The sequence below is a fragment of the Xiphophorus couchianus genome, chromosome 6 (assembly GCF_001444195.1).
Source record: "Xiphophorus couchianus chromosome 6, X_couchianus-1.0, whole genome shotgun sequence".
Classification (NCBI taxonomy): Eukaryota; Metazoa; Chordata; class Actinopteri; order Cyprinodontiformes; family Poeciliidae; genus Xiphophorus; species Xiphophorus couchianus.
The window spans coordinates 9,923,003-9,947,337 of NC_040233.1; the positions used below are offsets into that span (position 1 = coordinate 9,923,003).

The window sequence follows — 24,335 nt, forward strand, 5'->3', positions numbered from 1 at the left end:
ATTATTATCTTTTGCATGACCACTGTCTGGCTTGCCTATTAAGCACGCTATACACAGAAGTAAGAGGTAGCCGATTAATTATTAATCCAATGGATAAATCTTGATGCATCTTGTGTCCAAAATTTTGTCTTGGCTCACTCCAGTCTATAAAAGTCAACCTAAAACACTTACTCTTTTTTTTTAAATCCACTTTTTCCTTTCCTCGCTTCCAGCAATATATTCCTTTTGCATCTGCCCATGTTGCATGTTCACTTTTAATAGTTTTTGTCTGATTTGTTTTATTTAATTTTTTTTCCGCTTTAACATGTGGTTTGTTTTTTTGTAGCAAAACCAACATCCCATTTTAACGAGTCTATGCAGGGCTGGAACCCAATATTCTGATTGGTTTTTCAGACTTCAGGAGCGGTGCTTTATGAATGTCAGTGAGCATCAACAAAATGAGTCACAAGAATATAATTTTAAAATTCAGACTCTTCTCTAGTGCTTCTCTAATTGTACTGCCTCTGAGGAGTTTCTGAATCCTTTATTATTGTTATAAGGCTCTGTTACAAGGTTGTACGTTTGATTCCAGCTTTTTTCTGCCACAAGTCAATGTGCCCCTGTACAAAGGCACTTAACCTCAAATTCCCACTCACTTTGAGCGGTCAGTATGACTGGAAAAGCTCAATATAAGTTCAGTCCATTTCCTGAGTTAGGACACTGTTTACAATATTTTAATCACTCAGTTGAATATCTAAACTAGTCCAGGTTTTCCAGTTTTCCTCGTTAGTCCAGTTATCAAAGAATAGTTAACAAAATTCTTACATTTAATCAGTATACATAAATAAGGCATTTTGAAAAGTGACATTTGACTTGATTTTTTTTTCAGTATGTGACAATTTCACTGTTGGCAGAAGGAAAAAAGCAAGTGCTACGATTTGAATGACTTTATCGAGGGATAATTTGCCGAGGTTAGATGAGTGACTGACTCCTCCAAAACAGAAGTTTGTAGACATTACCTGATCTGTAACTGTCTTTATCATGATCATGATCCGAAGCAAGAACAGTGGTAAACCTAATATAGAGCAATAGATCTTTGCCCAAACCCAAATATTTTCTATACTTCTTTAGGTCATTTTGCAAAGAAGGCCCCAATATGCCACTTACTGCTCCAAGACATGACATCTACATGTAGCTCCATCACATCTTGAAGTGAGATGTCACAGCACATTTCCAGGCATCTGGTGGAGTCCATCCCTCAGTGGGTCAAAGTGGTTGTGGCAAAAAAAAACAATATCTGCTGTTGTTCATAGCTTAATGCCTAATCTGTGAGTATTTTACATTTTTATCCAAATGGAATAAACTTCTTTAGGAGTCAACAAAATGAGTCACAAGAACATTTTTTTATTCTTGCCTGAGTCAGTCAGTCAGGATTATAACAGTCTTCAGTTATGTCTTGCTAATCTCTCCTTGTGTCTCTCACTATGAATCAACATGTGAACAGTGGCTGTCACAAAGCAGCAGAGCAGCTGTGACAACCACAGATCAGTTGGTGTGTGTGTGTGCGTGTGTGGGCGTGTGTGCAAATGTGCTTCTGTTTTTGCCAATGGCATTGTGCGTGCGTTTGTGTATGTAACTGTGTACACACTTGTCTCTTAGTTTGTGTCTGCCTGAGCACGTTTGTCACCGGGGGCTGGATGCTGAAATTTAGCTCCAGCGAATGAGGGAATATTCAGGGTGGTCATGTGACTTTGTGATGTCAAAAAGAGAGAGAGAAAGAGAAAGAGAGAACAAGGTGCAATTTAGCCCCACAGCTGATCTGTGCAGCGCTCACAGAGAAGCTGAGACAACCAGACACAAACACACGCACACTTTCGCTTTTTCACTGCCATGCACTTCTTTCCTTTCGCCTGTAAGCACACATGCACTTTACATGCCTGACATCCATGCAGTTACACACACAAACAACTGCAAGGAATCACTCTAAAGTAGACAGGGGAGCATTTATTTTCTCTACTTCTCAAGATCACAACTGTTTGGTAAGTGAAGACTCCTCTGCCTCCTGGACAGCAGTAATAGGACACTTGAAGCAGAAGAAAGCAACTAAGGTCACAGGAAGAGGAATCAAAAAGGACAACCATAACTAAGGGAGCAGAAAAAGGCTGACAAGCAAACAGGTTGGAGAGAAGATCAACAGAGGAAGACCCACTGCAGTGCATGAGAATGTCTTTCCTTTCTGGCTCACCCTGGCAGCAGCCTGGCATTATTAATGGAAACAGTGGGTATGGACAACCTTCCAGCGGGTATCAGCAGCAGCAGCAGCATCAACAACAGCAGCACAAACCTCCCGGTACTCTCTCCAGTGCCAGCATCCCTGCCGTGATGGCCTCTTCTCCATTGTCACCGTCCAGTCCAGCTGCTCCCCGCCACGGTGACTGGCATTGCCAAGGCCAGATGGCACCAGGAGGAGCCACTGCCACAGCACAGACAGGATCCAGAATAACTTTGATGGAAGATGAGGGGAAATTAGGCCGAGGCAGCACTGAGGGGAATTCATCGGGGATGATGGCATCAGGAACCCCGAGCTTCACCACACCGTTGTTGAACATAGAGGATGACTGGTCTAGACCAGAAAGGCCAAAGGAAGATGGACTTAAGGTGGGAGTGGTTGGGGGTGTATTAGGGAGCGCAGGACAGAGCCCCAACAGCCCCCTGTCGTCACACTCCTCCCCAACTTCAACATCACCTTCCCCTTCTCTCTCACCAGGGAGAGTCTTTTCGAATTCTGTCCTTGATCCTAAGCCATTTGGACAGAGCGATCTCCAGCAAAATATGGACGGATTTTACCTTCAGGGATCACAAAAAGCTGTCCAAGGACACATCTTCTCACCGGTCTCAGAACATCAGGAAAAAATACCATTAAATCCATCCATCACCAGAGATACAGTTTCACATGAAGTAAAGAAAGAGGATGAGAGGATAACAACTGGAAGCTTGTTGAAAACTCTGAAGGAAGATTCTAATGCAAGTAAGCCTGGAAATCAAATACTCAAGCCATACTTAGGAAAGTCAGGTATAGAGATACCTGCTCCTTCTGTGTCTGAGCTAACAGGTAGCAAAGCTAGCACCGCGTTGCCCACAGGACATGCACCTGCATCTCTGTCTCCACCCAACAGAGCTGCTGGTAATGCAGGGCTGAGTGTTGTAGGAGGGTACAGGTCAGACAGAGAAAACTTAAGCCGTACTCAAACGGGAGCAGCAACATGTGTTCCACCAAAAAGCAATGTATCCGAGAAAAGAGTTGTAAGTCCTGGTCCGGAACGGGCTTTAAATCACCATGAGGATACAACAAACAGAGACACCAAAACAACGAGAGGTAATGACATCCCTCAGCGAACTGCAGTGAGACGTGCAATGTCTGACTGTTCACATCTATCTGTTCCCATGGTAATGGCCGGGGCATACCCTACTGGCATGGCCATCACACAAGTGATGGCACCCAGCACGCCAGATTTCATCCCAATGGGAACACCCTGCCATCCCAGACCCTCTTACCCTCATGTAGCTGTCCGTCGATCTCTCACGGTTACAGACGGTTCTGAAGGCTCTGCTTCAACGGCAACAATGATCTCAACTCCTTTAATGATGTCACCTGTGGTGCCATCTTCTCCTCCCCCTAAGAGACATCATGGGAGCTGTGAAACCAATGTTCTTCTTCCTGTTCCAACTCCTGTAGGAACACTGGCTAGAGGTACCCAGGACACTATGACAATAACCACCGGTAAGATATTTTTCTTGTTTGGTATGTGGCTGGGGTCAAATGAGAGACTAAAACATGAGCTAACATATTAGATATGAGAATATCCTCATGTTCACAAGTAACTTAATCTTTTAATGTCTGTTGCTGGTGTCAACCAATTAGAACTAGAACTATTATGATACTAATTTTAAAAGTTCAACTCTGACACTGCATAACCTTTTTCAATGTAGATGTCTACTGAGGAAATAACGGTCCTCCTAATGTTAATCAGAAAAACTTATTGTAATGTGTTAATCAGGAAAGAAACAGTAACTACTAGACAATTCAACTGTCTTTGGAAAGTCTCCCATTTCTGTGTTTTTTTAGTGATTTTGCTTCATATTTTCTTTGATCAGCCACAATCAGCAGGGTACATTGCCACTGGTTCTGACTTGTTTCTGCTTTCATTGGCAGCCTCAGTCTGGGTCCACTGTTTAACAGTGAAATGTGTGTTATTAAATTTTTAGCCATATTGGCTGCTAATTTTGTTATGACTTGGCAGATAAGTTATAGCATGACTTTGACTCTTCTTGTTTATCGCTTTTATATAAAGTATCTCCACACAATGCCTTTGCTGTTTTGAGGAGAAAGATTTTTCTTTGGATGTACTTGCCATGTCACCAGAGTTGAAAACTTCCAACAAAAGTTCATTGTTTTGATTCTCAGCCATGATTGTCTAGTTAGCCTCTCCTACAGAGGGGAGGAGCAAAGTGTCAGTGTTTCTGTAGCTCTGCTGTCCGTAGTTGAAATTTAAGCTAATCTTCTACAATTATCCTGTAAAATGACATGTACCTCAGACATAGGTTGGGATCTGTTTGCACTGCAGGCTCATTCGTCTGTTTGGCAAATGCATCGAACCCAAACTCATCAAAAGTAAAATTCACACAATAAAATGTTAAAAAATTAAAAGCAGGAAGATGAAGATTTGTTTCTGTTGTTTCCCTAAAACAAAAGTACAGATTGTTCTGTGAAGGCCATTACACTGAATGTAAAACAGCAAATAGAGTTTTTTTTTGTTGTATGAATGGGAAATCTGAATTCAAACAAGTGATCTGACTTTCATAACAAGAGATAAGTAGTTTTAATTTGTGATGTTTTGTAGATTGGTGTAGCCTTTCTAACAATCATGAACAGGGTTAAGTAAACAATAATTTCCATAAAGACATAGAAAATTAAAACCCCACTATTAATATTTTCTTTCCTGACAGGATCTTAACAAGTTAAATCAGTGGGAGTGCTGATTTTCCTTAGGGCTCGTGACATTGCTGTATTTCATTTAATTTGAGAATTGTCAAACAGTAAGTTAATTATGTTTTAATATTCTCTGGTGATGGCTGGGAAATTGTGTTAAAGCTCATGTTGAAATTAAAAGACTGAGATTTGCATCTTTAATATTATAAATCTAGTAACATGCATCAGTTTTCTTCATTTAAAACTGAAATGTGCTATTTCCATTTCCATTGTTTATTTTTGTATCTTCGGTCTCATGAAATCATCCAGAGCACGGTGTTCTGCTTTTCAGTCTACAGCCACCAGGAAAGCGGGGACATTGATTAGACATTGACTCAGACTGTACTCATTCAAATATAGAGCAGCTATTTCTAGCATTGTGTCTGTCTGCGTTTGTGTAGGCACTCTCGTGCGCGCGCGTTTATCTGTGCGTAGGTGAGCAGCGTTCACTGACGTGAATCTTACAGATTTTTAAAGGCAAACGCCTACATAGACACACAGAGTAAACATCACGTCCGTACTCTAAGATCATTCATCACCAAAAGGAAGTAACAGACTAATACACACATACAAAAGGTATGTATACAAAAAAGAAATAAAAAGAGTGGCAGACAGAGGTAATACCTTTGTCGCACAGGATTAGCCCCCACCTCACCACTGAGATGTTTTCTCGAATTTTGATTGGTTTTCAGGATGCGTTGCGTTTTGGTATCAATCAGAGCACCAGGGTGTCTTTCAGACAAGTCATTTTTCATATTCATTTCTCATTATATAGCCATATTTAATAGATTGCAATATATCTTATATATGTATATATACATATATTATGTTTTCAAGCATTTATTTCTGTTACTTACGATGATTTTATTCTTCCAGCAAGTTCATGTTCTAATTGACTGAATATGACCATACATCAGACACATTGTTTATAATTGTTTGTTTGGTTTTTGTGTGTTTTTTTTGTTTGTTTTGTTTTTTTGGGGGGTGGTTTTGGTGCTGGGGGTTAACGGCATGGTGGCTACCAAACAGGAGTCTAGGGTGTTATTGAGGTTCTACATTTTTCAAAATTTGCTCTCCACTTTTGACACAATCTGGCTCCTGTGTTGAAGGGTCAAGACTTTGTGATGCAGAAACCTGAACCTGTTGTAGAATTGTGCTTTACGTCTTCTGGTTGGTTTTGTTTTATATTAACTTATGCAAAAGGAGGAGCTTTTCCTGAGCAGCATTCATGCTAGAACCACTTCTGACGCAGTCGTTCATATCCTCATTTTTTCAGCTACACTGTGCGATTGATAAACCATGTATCTATCTTTGGTCTTATGTTTCTTATAAAATGAGGGCAGATGGCAAATCCAGACAAAAACAATCTGAGGGCACAAAGTTATAGCTCGTTGCTCGTGACCGTCTGCAGCTTGTTATTGTGCAGTTGGAGGAGAGTGAAGGTGAACTGCTCCAGGTGTAGCATCGGAGCCAAAAACAGGCCAACAGGAGGGGCGTCCGGCATGTTTGCACCCCTTTATTTCCTCAGAAAAAAAAAATCACAAATCCATAAATCAAAAATAATTGTATTCATTTAAAAAGGACACATTTAATGCTCTGATCATTAGCTTAAATGCAAAGCGAAACACTTTTCAGAGTGAAGTCTTGTCTGGGATTCTCTCACTATTCTCTGTGGTCAACAAACCCAGCAGCTGCACCATGGACTTATTGTACAGAATCTGGCCTTGCTTTCTTTTTGAAGATAAGAGCTCAATTTCTGCAGCTCTTATTGCATTTTGTGAGCAAAACTGCAGGCGTAGTTCGTCCCACATACAACAAAAGTGTCATGATCTGTGTTTTTCCTTGTTTATTTAGAGTTTTCTGTGTCGTTAAGTCTCTTCGTTGTCCTGTCCTCCCCTTGATTGTTCCCAGGTGTGTCTCGTCTCTGTGATTACCCTCCCGTGTATTTAACTCCACCTGTGTTCCTTGTTCGTCGTCGGGTCCTCGTCTATGTCTAGTCAGTTCGTCGTCAGTGTTTCCTTGTGCCTGCTGTTCGTTGTTTTGACTGGCTTTCCGTAATTAAAACATCATATTCATCATACCTGGGTCCGCTGCATCTGCCTCACCACCTCACACCACACCGCTTCATGACAGAAGGACCCGACCAGACCGAACGGTGAGGCTCGCTATTATGGACCCAGCTGGAGTGAGGTTCCCTCCGAAAAAGCAGAGCGGACCGAGGCGGAGATCCAGCAGGGAGGACAGGGAGCTAGCTGAAGCTCTCGCCGACCTGCAGCGGGAGCTTTTCCGGGGAACAAGGCTGGTGTTAGCACCCCCCGGGTACGGCCCCCGTCGATTCCTTCGTCCGGGAAGCCAGCGACCTGAGCCGCCGGTGGAACCGGCCCCTCGTCGCTTTCCGGAAACACCTCCTCCGCCGTCTACCCGGAGACAGCGACGTGAGCCGCCGGTGGACCCGGCCCCTCGTTGCATTCCGGGAACACCTCCTCCGCCGTCTACCCGGAGACAGCGACGTGAGCCGCCGGTGGACCCGGCCCCTCGTCGCTTTCCGGAAGCACCTCCTCCGCTGCGAGCTCGGAGACAGCGATGGGAGCCGCCGAGGGACCCGGCCCCTCGTCGCCTTCCGGAGCTGTCGCCCCCGCAGCCGGTTCCAAGGCTTCGCTGCGGCTCGCCCCCGCAGCCGTTTCCAAGGCTTCGCTGCGGCTCGCCCCCGGAGCCCGTTCCGAGGCTTCGCTGCGGCTCGCAGCCGCTTCCGAGGCTTCGCTGCGGCTCGCCCCCGCAGCCGTTTCCAAGGCTTCGCTGCGGCTCGCCCCCGGAGCCCGTTCCGAGGCTTCGCTGCGGCTCGCAGCCGCTTCCGAGGCTTCGCTGCGGCTCGCCCCCGCAGCCGTTTCCAAGGCTTCGCTGCGGCTCGCCCCCGGAGCCCGTTCCGAGGCTTCGCTGCGGCTCGCAGCCGCTTCCGAGGCTTCGCTGCGGCTCGCCCCCGCAGCCGTTTCCAAGGCTTCGCTGCGGCTCGCCCTCGGAGCCCGTTCCGAGGCTTCGCTGCGGCTCGCAGCCGCTTCCGAGGCTTCGCTGCGGCTCGCCCCCGCAGCCGCTTCCGAGGCTTCGCTGCGGTTCGCCCCCGCAGCCGGGACCGAGGCTCCGCTCCGGCTCACCTCCAGCCGGCGCACCCGAGGCCGAATCAGCCGGCGTTCCAGCCGGCGCACCCGAGGCCGAATCAGCCGGCGTTCCAGCCGGCGCACCCGAGGCCGAATCAGCCGGCGTTCCCGCCGAGACCCCGACTCCCGAGACTCTCTACGTTCCCTCCGAGACCCCGACTCCCGAGACCCCCTGTGTTCCGACCGAGACCCCCTGTGTTCCAACCGAGACCCTCTACGTTCCTTCCGGGACCCCGACTCCCGAGACCCTCTGCGTTCCTCCTGAGACCCTGACCCTCTGTGTTCCTCCTGAGACCCCGACTCCCTGTGTTCCTCCAGAGACTCCCTGCGTTCCTCCCGAGACCCCGACTCCCGAGACCCCCAGTGTTCCGACCGAGACTCCCTGCGTTCCTACCGAGACTCCCTGCGTTCCGACTCAGACTCCCAGCGTTCCACCCGAGACCCTGACCTCCAGCGTTCCACCCGAGACCCTGACCTCCAGCGTTCCACCCGAGACTCTGACCTCCAGCGTTCCACCCGAGACCCTGACCTCCAGCGTTCCTCCAGAGACCCTGACCTCCTGCGTTCCTCCAGAGACCCTGACCCTCTGCGTTCCCTCCGAGACCCTGACCCTCTGCGTTCCCTCCGAGACCCTGACCCTCTGCGTTCCCTCCGAGACCCTGACCCCCGAGACCTTGACTCCCGAGACCCCGAGGACCAAGACCCCCTGCGTTCCTCACAAGACTCCCAGTGTTCCGACTCAGACCCCCGGCGTTCCCACCGAGACCCCCTGTGCTCCACCAGAGACCCTGCCTCGGGGGGCTCATCATCGCCACCTCCCGGGCCGCGGACAGCCGCTGGACCGCCTCCTGGGGTCCCGCCTCTGTGGTTCCCGCCTTCAGCGCCGCGGACGGCCGCCGGACCGCCTCCGTGGTTCCCGCCTCCAGCCCCGCGGACGGCCGCCGGACCGCCTCCGTGGTTTCCGCCTCCAGCGCCGCGGACGGCCGCCGGACCGCCTCCGTGGTTCCCGCCTCCAGCGCCGCGGACGGCCGCCGGACCGCCTCCGTGGTTCCCGCCTCCAGCGCCGCGGACGGCCGCCGGACCGCCTCCGTGGTTCCCGCCTCCAGCCCCGCGGACGGCCGCCGGACCGCCTCGGTGGTTCCCGCCTCCAGCGCCGCGGACGGCCGCCGGACCGCCTCCGTGGTTCCCGCCTCCAGCGCCGCGGACGGCCGCCGGACCGCCTCCGTGGTTCCCGCCGCCGCGGACGACCGCCGGACCACCTCCGTGGTTCCCGCCTCCTTTGCCTCCGCCCACCCTGTGGGTAGTTTTTTGTTGTTTTTGGACTCTTGGCCCTTCTTGTTTTTCCGCCCACGATGGTGGGTTGTTTTTTTTTTTTTTTTTGTTGGTTTGGACTCTGGCCCGCCGTCCGGCACCCCTCCACCCACCCTTGCTGGGTTTTTTGGTTGTTTTTTTTTTTTTTCTTGGGCGTCTGGTAGCCGCCCTTGAGGGGGGGGTACTGTCATGATCTGTGTTTTTCCTTGTTTATTTAGAGTTTTCTGTGTCGTTAAGTCTCTTCGTTGTCCTGTCCTCCCCTTGATTGTTCCCAGGTGTGTCTCGTCTCTGTGATTACCCTCCCGTGTATTTAACTCCACCTGTGTTCCTTGTTCGTCGTCGGGTCCTCGTCTATGTCTAGTCAGTTCGTCGTCAGTGTTTCCTTGTGCCTGCTGTTCGTTGTTTTGACTGGCTTTCCGTAATTAAAACATCATATTCATCATACCTGGGTCCGCTGCATCTGCCTCACCACCTCACACCACACCGCTTCATGACAAAAAGAGCAATCGATGAATTGAGTTACGGTCAACTTGTTTTAACACATTGCCATTGACTTCATGTGCCACAATACAGATTGTTTCCTGCAAAAGCTTCAAAAGTTTTTCACCTTTTATGTTTCTTGCAACAAAGTCTAGACTTTGAAAACTGATCTGCTGTCAAAGTTGCTGTAAATAAATCTTATTTGTTGATAATATACAATTAACTTTTTTTTTAAGTTATATTTTGGATTTCAGGGAGAAGCAAATCTAACATAAAAATTCAGATTTTTAACAGTGACGCTGATACTTATTCAATTAGCAGGTGCTATTTCAGTAATGACATACTCACCCCCCACAGGATGTACAAATACAGCAGCTTTTCGAACTATTTAGAGACCTTGAATTTTTTTACATTCCGTCACATTATGACAAATTTCAATGTATTTGTGAAGTGGAAGGATATTTATACTTTTTACAAATAAAAAGCAAAATTTTTACAAATTCAGCATAATTTTTTTAGAACAACCAAACGTATCTTACAGCCCATTGCCTAAATCTGCCAGACTGCGAGTTAATTTGAAGTCCTCTCTATATCTTTTGCTCTCTCCCCCACAAACAGTTATTCCATCAGCAGCTGCAGCTGATTGCCGGCAGCTGTACGTTTTAGTCTGCAGTTTTTCAGTCTGCAGTTCAATGCCGGATGAGTCACTAGGCTGATGCTGTTGGGTGCAGTGGCACAGCACTAAAAATTACAATTTTGCAAGCAACAAATCACCAGTTTGCTAATCTGAAGTGTTGATATTCCAACCTCTGCTTTACAGGCTAACATTTTGAGGTACAGCTTGTGCAAATGAAGCAGACTGCATATATATTCAGAACAGATATAGCATTGTAACTCTGATTGTCAGTACGTTACCCATACATTATATATTTATAACACAATGTGAGATTTACGGGTTTGATTTTAAGATTTTAATTGATCTAAGTTAGTGTTAGTTGGGTTTTTTTGTCACATATCAGAACAATGCTTTGCACATTATCGGGTAAGACCAGATCATGATTTATGAGACCTTTTTGAACACAGTGTCAAGGAGGAAACGTAGCCAATGAGCTCAGAAAAGACAGTAGTTGCTACAAATCTGTTTGGCGGTGGTAATTTGCTGGAATTTGTTTTTGTTGCCTGACATGTCATTGTCTTTGACAGTCACCAGAGAGGATGTTCTAGACGTCCCTTTGCTGATTTCTGGTTTCACAGACCTGGACACAATGTGCTTGGATCACAGAAGGAGCTCTAGAAATGAAAGAGGGCCGTGGGGGTCGGAGGGCTCTGGCTGTTCCATTATGTCTTTGAAATCTCTTCTTATTTTTCTTTGCTGTTCTCTAAAGAAAATGGATTCTAATCACACATATTTCCTTTGTTAGACACCAAAACACTGCAGGGAGTCCTGATCATTAAAATTCATGAGACTACACTGCAGAGAGGGTTTAGGAAAGAGTAGGAGCAAGTTATGAGTTTTCATCGCACTAAGCTTAACGTTGCCATGTTGGAATTGGCTTCATTACAGCTACAGGGGAAGATGAAGAGGCAGGTCACTTATGCAGATTTTAAATGGCTTTAACTGAACACCAAGCGTGTGGCATTTGCTTTTCCATCGCCAGACAACGGCTGCACAGTTTCTTTTCTTTCCTCAGATTGAACACAGCCATGTTTGCTCACAGACTGAGCAGGCATGAAGGCACAGGTCAGAATAACACAATAAGTGTATGTCAAGTAATGACAGCAAGCAACAGGCTGCATGTGCTATCAGGTAGTCGTGAAGAAGACCGCAGCAAATGAAGACGAATCAAAGAAAGGAGAGAAAGGCAGGAATGATGCAGACGGTTGAGTTCAGATGGAGATGAAGGGACGCCGCATGCCGTGGCTTGGCCTGTCCACTCTCGGTTAGGTAACAGACATGTTGGCTGCCTCAAAGAGCGCTGGTGCTTTTCTAACCCTTTCTCTCCCAGCTGTCTGTCTTTAACCATCAGACTTATGTAAACATTGCGACTGAGTTTTTCTCCTTTTGATTATCACTTTGCTCCTTCCTTTTTTGTTTCTTCTCATCTCTCTAACCAGATATTTTTAAACTCTGCTCCTGTACCACTAAGTATGAGTAGAGTTTATTGGAAAATGACAAGGACCAAATTGTCTATCTGCATGCTTTCTACAGTGCTCCGAAAAAATCTATATATATTTCTCCCGTTTCAGGTTTCTCCTGTTGTTTCTTTATGTCGCACTTAAACATTTCAGGTCATCAAATTTGAAAAATCAAGAGTTCCCAAATGAAGACTTTATTAATTTAGTCAAACTGAACTGATAATTTTCAGAAAAGCAATATTTTGTGCAACTCATCCCGACAACGATCGAATCTTTTACATTGCTTTGGAGAAATGTTTTCACATTATTCTTTGCAGATTATTTTAATTCAGCCATACCAGCTGTTTAACTTTACAGTTTTTGAATCATATTGAAGTCCAAACTTAGACAACTCCTAGACTTAAAACAAACTTTTATATCTTGGTTACTTGTAATTATGTTTAGTCTTATCTTTTTCCCTTGTTTTGTCTTATTATAAATGTAAAAATTTTAATTAATTATGTCTGTATGTAAATTAATGTACACATTTGTGCTTGAAACCAAACAAAAATACTACAGATTTTGTGTGTCTGGAGTGAAGCTCACTCCAGAAATGTAATTTTAAATTGTTAAGGCCTTCGGCGGTGCATTGCCGGCATTGTTCGGATCTTGCTATTCAGCCCAGATGCACTTCAGCTTAATGCCATAAATTATTGCTGGACATTGATTTTAAGTATTTTTTAACGGAGAGCAGATTTCCAGTCTCCATTTGTTATCATCCTTAAGATGTTTCTTGGGAAATATGGGATGGAACTTTGCCTCGTTTCAGGTCATCAGTAGTTTTTGCATTGGATCCTCCCATGGAAGCCGTTTTCCCCCGTTCTCTTTCGTGATGTTGAAACATGAAGCTAAGTGAGGCCTGCTGTGCTCTGCATGTTGTTCTGGTTTGTTTTGTGACGAGTCATTGATGCATACTTAATGAAATGTTGGTGACTTTGTGACTGATGGTACCGGTGACCTTGTTTCTCATGTGCTCCTGAATTTCTTTAGAACCAAGCTTTATGTGTTGCATTTTGAGATATTTTAATCTACTTAATGTTGCTAGATGGGTTCTTTTGAAGATTTCTTGATTCTATAGGATTGTAGCACAGTGTTAAGGCTCGACAGTCGCTAGAAAAATTGAACCAGAAAAAACACAATCAGAATTAATTTGTGATTTATCAACAGCAGTAATTACCTTTTACAATTGTCCAAATTGCTTTCTTTTGCTCCCGCGTTATTATTAAGGATTATTAAGGTTTTTCATCCTTAATAAAAAGAGAAATAATAATTTATGTATAAAATACAGCCACATTCCTGGACTGTGATTGACAAGAAGCATCAGGATTTGAGCTTTATCAGAGACTCTCCAATATTTAACTGTGTGAGTTAAATATGTGCTACTCCTTACATTCAACTGTTTCTTCTCTACAACTTTTCACAGTTGGAGAGAAGATTTAATCTCTACAACTTTGAGGTTAGAAAGAGTTTAAAATAGATCTTTTTGGAGAATATTTCAAATGCAATGTGTTGTTCGCAGTTTGAATTAAAATAAATTTTTAAAAAGCTAGCATTTGAAATCCTGAAGTGAGCAGAGATGCTAAACCTCTGTGCCTCCCACACCGCCTACTGTCAGGACTGGGGATGACCGCGCTGACATGGATTTTGAGGAGACAGCCTGTCACCATTGTGCGCACTTACATAAGGCCGTGCATTAGACTAAATGGGTTGTCCTGTTTACCGAGCAGACCCAGAATCATCAGCTGCCACGACCTACATAGAATCTTCCACTTGGATGTTCAAATCTATAAATAACAGAAGTGCAGATGAAACCAGCAAGTGATGCGATGTGATACTTTTCTGTCGGTGAAAGATGTTTCACTTATCAGAACCGCGAGGCGAATGTGCTTTTGTTTAGTGAAGGAATTTATTCAGGCTTTCAGTTGTTCGATGCTTGAAGTGTTTGAGTTTTTTTGTTTGTGTTTTTGAGTGTGAACATATGTGCAAATGTAAGCATTAAAGAAAGCGAGAAAAAACTGCATAACCATGTCACTAAAGTCATTAGGGTATATTTAAAATAAGTTAGAGATAATACATCTTTACTCAAGTCAGAATGAAACACGTTCGAGTGGATTCATTTCTAGAACATGGATATTTATTCTGTGATATTATTGACTGTATCAAGGAAATTTAAATTAGGAATGTTTTCATTTCGATTGAACTGGATTTAAAATGTGTTTCTAAATAATCATTGACTAAGAAGCTTAAATACGTCAAACTGAATTTATGCTTAAAGCGCCTTTTTCATTTGAGATAAACTAAAATTGTGATGGACAAATTAACATAATTTCATTTTTAGCTTTGAATTTGACATACGTGAACATGTATCTTTAATAACACAGTGAATGTTAAACTTTTCTTCTTCTTTAATCGGTGCTCTTAACGGTCGAACAGTGAGAATGTGTGCTAAGCTTTTGTGATGGAAACCTGCATCCATTTATTCCACAAATCATGCATTAATTTCCTCCAGATCAGAGCAAGACTAACGAGTTCAAGACACCCCTTGCCAGACTTTGCTGCTTTTTCTGGCACAGTCCAAAAAAATCCTTACTACTTGTCTTTGCAGTTATCTGTAGCCGCTGCTGTCAAAACCTGCCAGTGCCACATGATCGGTGCTCTTGTAATTACAGAATTAGCATGTGAATGCACCCATTTCAATCAGCTTTTTACTTGTCTTACATGTCTCTTTTCTAATCAATTCTTTGGTGAGCTATTTTAGGACATTGTAAAATGTCACCCTCGTTTTTATCCTCTCAACCATTAGAAATGAAGTATTTTAAGCAGCAGCAAAACTCGCAAACTAATCAACTCAGCCTTCAGCTCGAAGCCTTTTGTTTATAAGCCAAACACAGGCCTGTTTGTGTCACGTAAATATCAGATTTCTTTGAAATATGACCACGATTTTAAATGCATTTCCTAAACAATAGATAATATATCTGCCCTTATTTGCAGATTAGAGAAAATGTTCACATATTACAAGTTTTACACTTGAAGTTTTCAACTTAAATTATTCATTTCTTTGTTTAATCAATTCCGAATCTCATTAACCTGAAATAATTTATATTCAACAACTTACATATTAATTTCCAGAGAATCTACCAGGATAAAGGAACAAAAAATATACAATGTATGTTAAAGCTTTAGGCATTTTTGTGGTAAAATGTCTAGTTTTGTTACTGTTGACTTCTGATTTCTAGCATGCTGCTTAATGTTTCGGGTCAAAACTGTCCAAAATGTGGACTTATTTATAATTTAATACAAACGTAACTGTTTGGTAACAATGGCTTTAGCAAGAAGATGTAAAGGGGTAAAGGTTAGCTTAAGTTTTATTTAACCCAATTTAGTTTATACCAGATCTGTTTTTTATTTACATTTTACAAGATATATTTTAAATTAGGTTGGTCCCGTTTTCTGAAATCTCTCTCAAAAACTTGGCATTTTACCAGCTAAACTGCATGTACTCAATGTATTTGGTATTATCAGCTATTTTCTCAAAGCTTACTTTATTAAATTAAAATTAGCCCAACTTTGACCACAGAACTCTTTCCTTGGCAGTGAAATCTGACAACAAGGAGAAGCAGGAGAAGATGGACATCATCTCCAGCAAGACGGACAGGATCAACAACTTGGACAAGAAGGAAAACAACACTGACAAGAACCAGAAGCCAGAGATGATCCTCAAAAGTGAGGAAAAGATGGAGAAGCTGAACGACAAGGCTAGCGAGAAGCCGGAGAAGGTGGACAAGCCGGAGAAGACCAACAAGGATGAAAAGAAGGAGGAGGATAAGAAGCTGGCTGAGAAGAAGGAAGAGAAGGGAGGAAAAGGCCCAGCCAAGTCTCCCACAGGCAACGGCAGCAAAACCGTGCCAAGCGCCGACAGCAAGAGCAAGGTGAGCGTCTGTAACACACCAACCCAAAGTGCCCTTCACACACACACACACGCCCACACACACCCCTACGCACGCCCTGGTCACAAACTCACATCAGTCAAGGTGGCAGCTGATCCAGTGGTAACAGAAATGCTCTTACCACTCCAAAGTAATCTTTGATCATGAAGATATTGAATGTGGGTGTTTTCTGGATGTGCTGTAGTGTGTGTGAGTCACACCTCAGGCCACTTTCCATATCATTTGCTCTCTGACGGTTGCTCAGTTCTTTTATTTGGTGCTTTTATAATTTACTGCTCATCACCTACACAAGGTGGGTTTCTGGTTGATCTTTTATAATCTTTTTTTTTTTTTTTCTTTACGGTTGCCATATGAACTCTGGCTATGCTGCCATATTTCTGTTGCTGCTGAGATTTCACCGCTGCATCCCCCCTCTCTTTGCCCCCCTTTATTTATTTTTCCCTTCCCTTCCCTTTTGGGTTTTATTTATTTATTTTTTGCTACTCTGCCTTTTTTTCCCCCCCCATTTGCATTCACAACCCAGCCTGATGTGGGTCCAACCAAACAAAACTCAGCCAAATCGCGTCCATCCACCCTTTCCACCAATGATGTGGCCAACTCTGCCAAACGCCCGTCCCCCACTGCAGCCAATAAAAAAAGCCCTGTGCCCAAGGCGACCACACCCACCACTGCAAAACGTCAGCCAATCACAGGCTCGACCAAGGCTGCCAAGGTGAGTTCAAATCCTTTGTGTCATATATGAAATGATACGACGAATCAATAAAACCTTCATGATGATAAACTGATCAGCATGTTTTTGCATGGTAAACTTTGGCATAGAGGAATAGTAAAACGTCTCAGTAACCAGCCATGCAGTGTCCACTCAAACTTTGTAAAAACTTTATAATCAGGACATTTCGCTTCTGCTTGAAAAAGCTCATAAAAGGTGTTTATTTTTTACTCACACAAAATCTCCCGTCTAATAAAACTTTAAAAGTGCTTCTTTTCCTGTGGGACGTCAGACATCATGGACCATCCCTCTGTCCCAAATCTCATTTCAAATTTCATAATATTAAAGCCTCATCCCACCTGCTTTTCTTCATGAATTTCAGGTGTGTGCCTTAACATTTTATTAACTTTCATCCTTTGTTTTACTCATTGCTGCCTGATTAGAATTTTATAGCCCTGTGTGCACACAGCAGGAAGCATGCGTACCAAAGAGGCAGAAATATACATTTATGTTCATACGGTCACACAAAAGGATTAACATCCTCAGAGGACGCTGTGCATGGAAGCTTAAAGGCCACTTATACTCAGCGCCTCAGTAGGAAATTATGCAAAAACCATGGCGAGTCTTTATCATGTTTAACTGAGATAGAAAAAATCCTCGACAGTAGAGCTAATTCACAAAGCCCTTGCTGTAGATTAAAACTCCTACCTCTGCTTGTTGCATTTGACTTCTGATCTTTTGCAATAACAATCAGTGTTGTTTAAAAATGTGCTAGCGAGTGGCATTTTGGAGAAATTTGAGTTTAACGGTGTTGAAGTTTGTTTTTGTATGACAAACTGCTCTACTTAGGAGTATAAATGGCTTAAAGGTTCTTAAGCACAAAATTTAACTTTTTAATGGAGAAAGAGAATATTACCTCTAAAGGTAAGAGCGTGGTCACTGCTGTGCTTTTGTGTGCTTGGCTGTCGGTGCGATTCAGCCCCTTGCTTAGATATATAAATGTCTCTGTGGGGTCTCATTATTGAAAATCTCCTTTCTCTCTTACTAAACATGGCTTTATCTGTGCTTTATGCTCAATGCAACAAATGACTTGGTGGCAAACCATTTAAATTGGTAAATAATACCAAATCTGCACATAGTTTCTACTGTTAATCAACTGCAGGCAATAAGTGAATCCTGTGGTTTCGTGTGTTTGGTAAACGACCTGAGTGAAGTGGCCCAGCCTCGACTGCCTGCTTTGAATTTCAGACTCCAGAAAATGGCGGCGCAGAGAAACGCCCACCCGTACCGAAGGCCACGCCCACTCCTCGGCAGGCCCCCAGTAAGAACGGCACCTCTGCAGCAGCTGCGAATAAAACCACAGGTATACACAGTGTCATCTCTGACAAGACATCTAGAGTTTCTATACTTCCTTCCACACAATTACTTTATAAAAACATTGTTGTCTCTGAGAGTCACTCTAAGAAAACCTCCAACTGTAACTGGAGCAATGAGTCACACTGGCACCCCTCAGGCAAAAAGCTCACCGCATTGCTATCACATGTTGCACTTTAGATTCAAGTGCAACCTTTCCTAGACACCGCACTCATATTTTTATCTGCACATCACAAACAGAATCTCACCTTTCTAAGAAAGGAAGCTGCGAATCAGTCAGGGACACGTTTGCGTCAAACTGCCATCTTTTTTTCCACCCCTCTTCTCAGCTAGCAAAAGTGACAAGAATGAGAACAAGACGGGGGAGGCCAAGAAACCCAAAACTACAAGTAAGAAAAGTAAAGTTTTATTTTTGGTTACAATAGTAAGAGCTATAGTAAGATGTTAAATAGCATAGTTGAGACTGAATGTGATTCTATATGTCCTATTTCACAGTCGTTAAAAGGTAATTCTCTTATCCCCTCCAGCGCGTCCTCGCCCCGCATCCACAGCCACTCCGGCTACCCCATCTGCCTCCACCAACGGTGAAGGTGCCGCCACCCATCGCCGCCGCGTCATCACGAAACCCCCGGTGCCCAAGCAGACCCCTCTAGAGAAGAAACCAGCGGCGCCTCGCCCTCCCCGAACCCCCCGACCCATCAATGCTCCGACGCCAGATCTGAAGAATGTGCGCTCCAAGATTGGATCCATCGACAACATCAAGTACCAGCCGGGAGGCGGGAAGGTAAGGGGAACAAAAAAGGGAGTCTGCACCTGAGAGAGGTTAATAAATAATTCAGAACAGAGATGTTCCTGTCAGGATTCCTGAAAGGCAGAACAAACAAGCTGGTAGTTTGTAATTCAAATAGCAGGCAGGTGCTACATTATAATAACATGGTTTGTATTCCAAAAGGCCTTTTCTGCTGTTTCTACATATTGCAGTAATATTACAATTACGTGGATATGTGTTGATCTTCTTCGATCAGGAAATGGCTATAAAAAGCAGCTTCTATATATGACTAGACATACTGTATGTGCCTAAATAATAATAATTAAAGAACTTTAATAAGACAACTGGAACGACAAACCAAGCTGGAAGAGGGACAGAAGTATTGCAAGTGAGGCAGATAAAATCTTCACAACTGCACTAAATTATGCAAATTATGCTTCTGACATACAGTGAAAATGGGTGTATATTTAAGAAACACTATTATATAAACTTCTAGAACTGATACAAAGGCCAAACACACACACACACACACCCCACACACACACACAGTAAAAGCTGGAGTGAGATGTTTTCGTAATGAGCTGCAAAGCTTGAATACAGAACCGAGTCCAGGCGTTGCGGATCGTATGGCTGAGAAAATAATAAGGGCTTCTGTTTTAATGCCACCCTTTGACCACCACTGTGTTCTGGTCTTAAAGTAACATCAATTAGCTGGTGCTAATCAGCATAGCTGGTCAGTCTTCTCTTTTAGGATTGTTTAATTAAATTTCATACGCCTCTGCTTGTATCTGTTGCTCTATAGTGTAGAATATTTACATCACAATAAAAGAAGCTTTGGCACTTATAAAGGAAACTCAGCCATAGTCGTGACAGTGGAACACATAAGATGTTCAAATAAATAAAATTTTAAAAAGTCACTCTTTCATTGAAAACCAAATCACATAAATCGTGTGATCCTTGAGTTAGTGGACTTTTTAAAAAAGTAATTACCATGATACCTTACAGTTTAATTAAGTGGTGGTGTAATTTCAGAACTAGATTGGGATTATTTTCTTTTGAGAATCATTTTTCAAACGGGGCTTTCTGAAACAGGTTCCATGATTATAATTGTTCTCATAATGAGGAGATAAGGAGCTATAAATCTCTCTGATAACATCTTTCTCTTTCCCGGCATCGGTCATCCGCCGCCCTTTTATTCCTTCATCTTTCTGCTGGCTTCCTCTGTCTGTCAGCTCCATTCAACATGCTCCATTATCGGTGTTCATCGGTGTCTAATTCTTTGATCCACTATGTTTCTCCCTCCCTGTGAGAGGCTATAGCACACATGGGCAGACACATGGGAAAACATTTAAACATGCACATGTTTAAATGCTCAAATGAAGACTAAGCAGGATTCCTTCCATGCCAAACACTTTGCCTGCACGTCAAATTTTGTCATGTGTCAGTGCCCTCACTGGGTTGTCTGTCTCTGTCTCTTTGGTGTTTGTGACTGTTTGTCTTGGGGAGAGAATTGTGTCACTTTGAATCATGGACATGATCCCCTTATCTGCTTGCCTTGCCTGGTGATATTCTGTCAGTGCAGCTCATCGTCGTTTGTCCATGTTCTCCAAGTTTTCTGTCACAGAACCGGGTCTTTTTGGCTACACTTCAAAGGTTTACAGTCACTGGTTGTGGCAATGCATGACGTACTAAGGCTAAACTTTTAATAATGCATTTGAAGCTTTCTTTTTTCAGAGTGGAATGGTACAATTTCAATGCTCTTATAAAAGGTATAAATTTCCCTCAAGAAGTTTCAGGCAAACAAAAGGTTATGGCATTATTCTAATTCATTTTTCATCACTCACCATGTTAAAATTGGTGGATATTATTAAAGTTAGTTTATTTGCATATAGCCCATGAACTTACAATGAGTTTTAAGATTTCGGCCATCCCACAGGCCTGATTTTAATCTGCCCAGTCTAAACCAGTTTTTATGTTTAGGATCACTGCCCTAACTGCACACACCGGAGTGTCTGAGCTTCACTACTTTGAGTTCTGTGTTTTGGGATGGGCAATGACTTGCAGTAATACAGAAATACATTTTTAGATTAAAGAATGTTATCTCACAAGATAAAACTGTGGTCTGTTTGAGTTATTGACTGATGTCAGAAATGTATCAGCCAAATGCCCAATATTTCTAAAAAAAAGTTTTTATCATGCAAAATTAAGGATTTTAGGGTTTTTGTTTTTATTTTTTATTTTTTGCTTTTACTACATAGTATTGTACAGTTCTAGGTGATGACAATGATGATTGATGTCTCCTCCCATCACCAGATAACTGATCTTTAGCTATTAATGAGATACATCAAACTCAAATTTATTCTTAACTCAATTGTCTGCTATCTTGGTGTTCTTTCATTGGAAGTAAAAGCAAAAATGAATTTCTTCTAATGTTTCATATTCAGGCATGGGAGACTTACAACATCAACTGTTCAAAGTGTTGAACTATTTTGTTTTAGTTAGTACAAAATCATTGTTGTATTCTTACAGATGTCTCTTCATATGTTTTTGCACTTCATTAAATTATGCAGTTCTTTATCCTTTTATTATACTGTGTATATATTTATGCCTTTACTTTTCCTGAAGATAGTGAAAGCTCATTTCAGCTCTTTTGTAGTTAAAGCATATCTACCCCCTGTGAAGCAGTTTCTTGTTATCTAACAGCACAGGAGCAAATGTTGTCCTTCTGTTCTCCTTAAAAGGTGCAGAGCTCTCTGTCAGATCAGTTCATGCGTCATTAACCTTCTTTTGCCTGGTCGTGCTGTGGAGCTGCAGGCCAGGATGCTGCAGTCTGTGGCTGGATGGAGCAGGGTTCACAAACCTGCTCACATCTGTCAAATCCTCCGCAGACCCACAGAGACGCCATCTGCACTCAATTTATCTAAGAGAACAGCAGGAGCACATCTCTTTTGGCGTCACTCCTTTTTATCTTCACTATGACCTCTTGTTTTCCCCACAATTATCAGGTGACCAATGTAATGTTAGATACATTTCTTTAAACTGTATTGGCCTCGGATTTTCAGGCAGATGTGTGTATTTTTACAGGAGCCCCGGGGGTGAATCCTCTGTCATCTTATTTTTTTTGTCAGACATGCTATTTGTTACCTTCCAAAATTAACCACTGCCCTGAATCACACTTACAAAAACGGTGTATACACCAAATGTTTCCCTGTTGTTCTTGTTTTTGTTTGTTCTAATTACCGTCCATCTGAGATTTAGTTGTTTTTTTTATCTCAATACTTTGGAATGGGACTGGTGGTGTTGTATTTGCTAAATTGCAGACCATTGTTGGGATGCCGCCTCATTCTTTGGCTGGTCTCATGCTCTTCTGTGCAGCTGTTTATACCGCCTTGGAAGAAATATTCACACACATTTGAATTTTTTCACATTTTGTCACATTATAACCTGAAACTTCCATCCTACCTTATTTAATGGGATTTTAGGTGACATAGCAACACAAACTCATAAATAAATACAACTTGTAGCAAAAAGGTGAGGATTTTGATTTGTTTAAGGATAAAAATCAGAAAAGTGTTGCGTGCAGTTTGTATTCAGCCTCCTTAAATCAGATACCCTTAAATAAAATCCAGTATATCCACCTGTTTTCAGTCCCCTTGTGTGTAAGTTACGGCCAGCTCGTTTATGAAGGCCTGCAAGGTTTATAAGCATCAAGTAACACGCCATGACAGCTTGTAAAGAAATTTAAAGATGAGTTTATGGCACACAGAATCTGGTTAGAAGTATTGGGAGATAAACCCAAGGTTAAGCTAAGAAAAAAAACTAGAGGCAGATTAAACTAAAAACTGAACACACAACAGGAAAATTTGACGTTTCTGTCCCAGACACTCTCCATTCGATTCAGCAGAATTAGATAAGGATGACAAAACCTGCAGTCATGAAATATCACCCCCCCAAAAAATGCAGTGATATTAAATACAGCAAATATAGCATATTTACAGTGACAGTTATTGAGACTGGAGGGTTGAATATATACTCTTACCACAGTATGTGCTAAATTCTGTTGTTCTGTCACATAAAATCCCATTAAAATCTTAATAAAACACAGATTAAAAAAAAGACCTGAAAAAGTCCAAATTATATGAATACTTCAGCAAGGCACTGAAATTGTTGCTTACCACTGATATGATTCAGTTTCAATAAATCTGAACTAACCTTCTGTTTTTTCATTGCTATCATTTTGAAGGCGCTCCATCTGCTTCAGTTTCTTACCATTTAAATATCTTCCCTGATCCATTTACACAGACTGTGTTTGTTTAAAATGTTTCATACATCCAGAGGTTCAGTCTGTGGACTAGATGTACTTGATTCATGTTGTGTTTCCTCCCACCCACTCCTTGATGTTCATTGGCTGTAACAACCCACACACACACACACGCCTGCACACACCGGATTTATCCAGCTGCTCTCCTTTTGATCCACCTCATGGCCCCATGCGGACGTTTGCTCCTCCACATCGTTGTGCTTTGGTGTGTGGTTGGTTGGAGGTTTTTATTGACTAGGGGCCTGGTTGTCTCCCCAGGTCTCCTCCACCCCGAACAACAAGACATCTGACCCCGCCACCCCCGCCGCCAAGGCCAGAGTGAGTTTCTGCCACCTCACACACCACTGCATTCTCCATAAAATGCCAATCATCCTATCTACATCCACTCAACACACACCACAACTTGATGTTCATATAAACATTACAAGCTAAATTTTGTTTTTGTTTTATGTCTGTGCTATTTCCACTGTTTGTTATTAGAGTTATATACTCCAGGAATGGATGAAAAAAATCTGAACTTAGTAGTAAAAGTGGTAGTTTTCATAATAGTAACACATTCTGCTGTCTTGTGTTTGTGTCGGACAGTGTTGAGCTTTATTTTGATTACTTTTAAGAAGTGAAATATACCGAAACTAATCAATCCCCTTTGCAGACTCTAAAGTCATCTTGTATTTTATCAACTTGATTTCTATAAGTCGAAGTAGTATTTATGATTTGGGCCCAGAGTCCAGACTGGAATCTGATGAAAAATTTGTGGAGAGAACTAAAGATTAGGGTGATGGCAAGGAGGCATTCTAAACTCAAAGACTTGAAAGATAAATCATCAGAATCCTAGTGGAAACATGCAAAAAGCTGCTACGAAGAGTTAGTTGTAAAGTTAATAAAACATTTTCTACCGACAAAGGTAGAAGTAATTCTTGATACAAATTTTTTAAATAAAATGTAAATAAAAAGGTTCTTTTTTAAATCATGTTTCTTTTGCATTATTTTATTATCTTTAACATATTGTTGATTTCATTGCACCACAACCAATGCCACACATCTAAGTCAACTAATTCAATTTTTCACACATCTGCATCCACTCACACT

The 24,335-nt window shown here is 42.7% G+C and overlaps 1 protein-coding gene across 7 annotated transcripts in view; it reads left to right on the forward strand.

Annotated features, from left to right (window-relative positions):
- The window catches only part of LOC114146419 (microtubule-associated protein 4-like), an 85,312-nt gene that overhangs the window by 47,950 nt on the left and 13,027 nt on the right, over positions 1-24,335 (forward strand). For 5 of the 7 annotated variants that reach the window (XM_028020426.1, XM_028020429.1, XM_028020432.1 and 2 more), the window contains 6 exons: positions 15,721-16,055; positions 16,597-16,785; positions 18,031-18,145; positions 18,486-18,545; positions 18,684-18,940; positions 23,505-23,564. In XM_028020426.1, coding sequence (XP_027876227.1) covers positions 15,721-16,055; positions 16,597-16,785; positions 18,031-18,145; positions 18,486-18,545; positions 18,684-18,940; positions 23,505-23,564 — 1,016 coding nt within the window. Of the gene's footprint in view, positions 1-1,800; positions 3,761-15,720; positions 16,056-16,596; positions 16,786-18,030; positions 18,146-18,485; positions 18,546-18,683; positions 18,941-23,504; positions 23,565-24,335 lie in introns of those variants that run through there. The other 2 variants (XM_028020431.1, XM_028020430.1) reach the window with 2 other exon arrangements.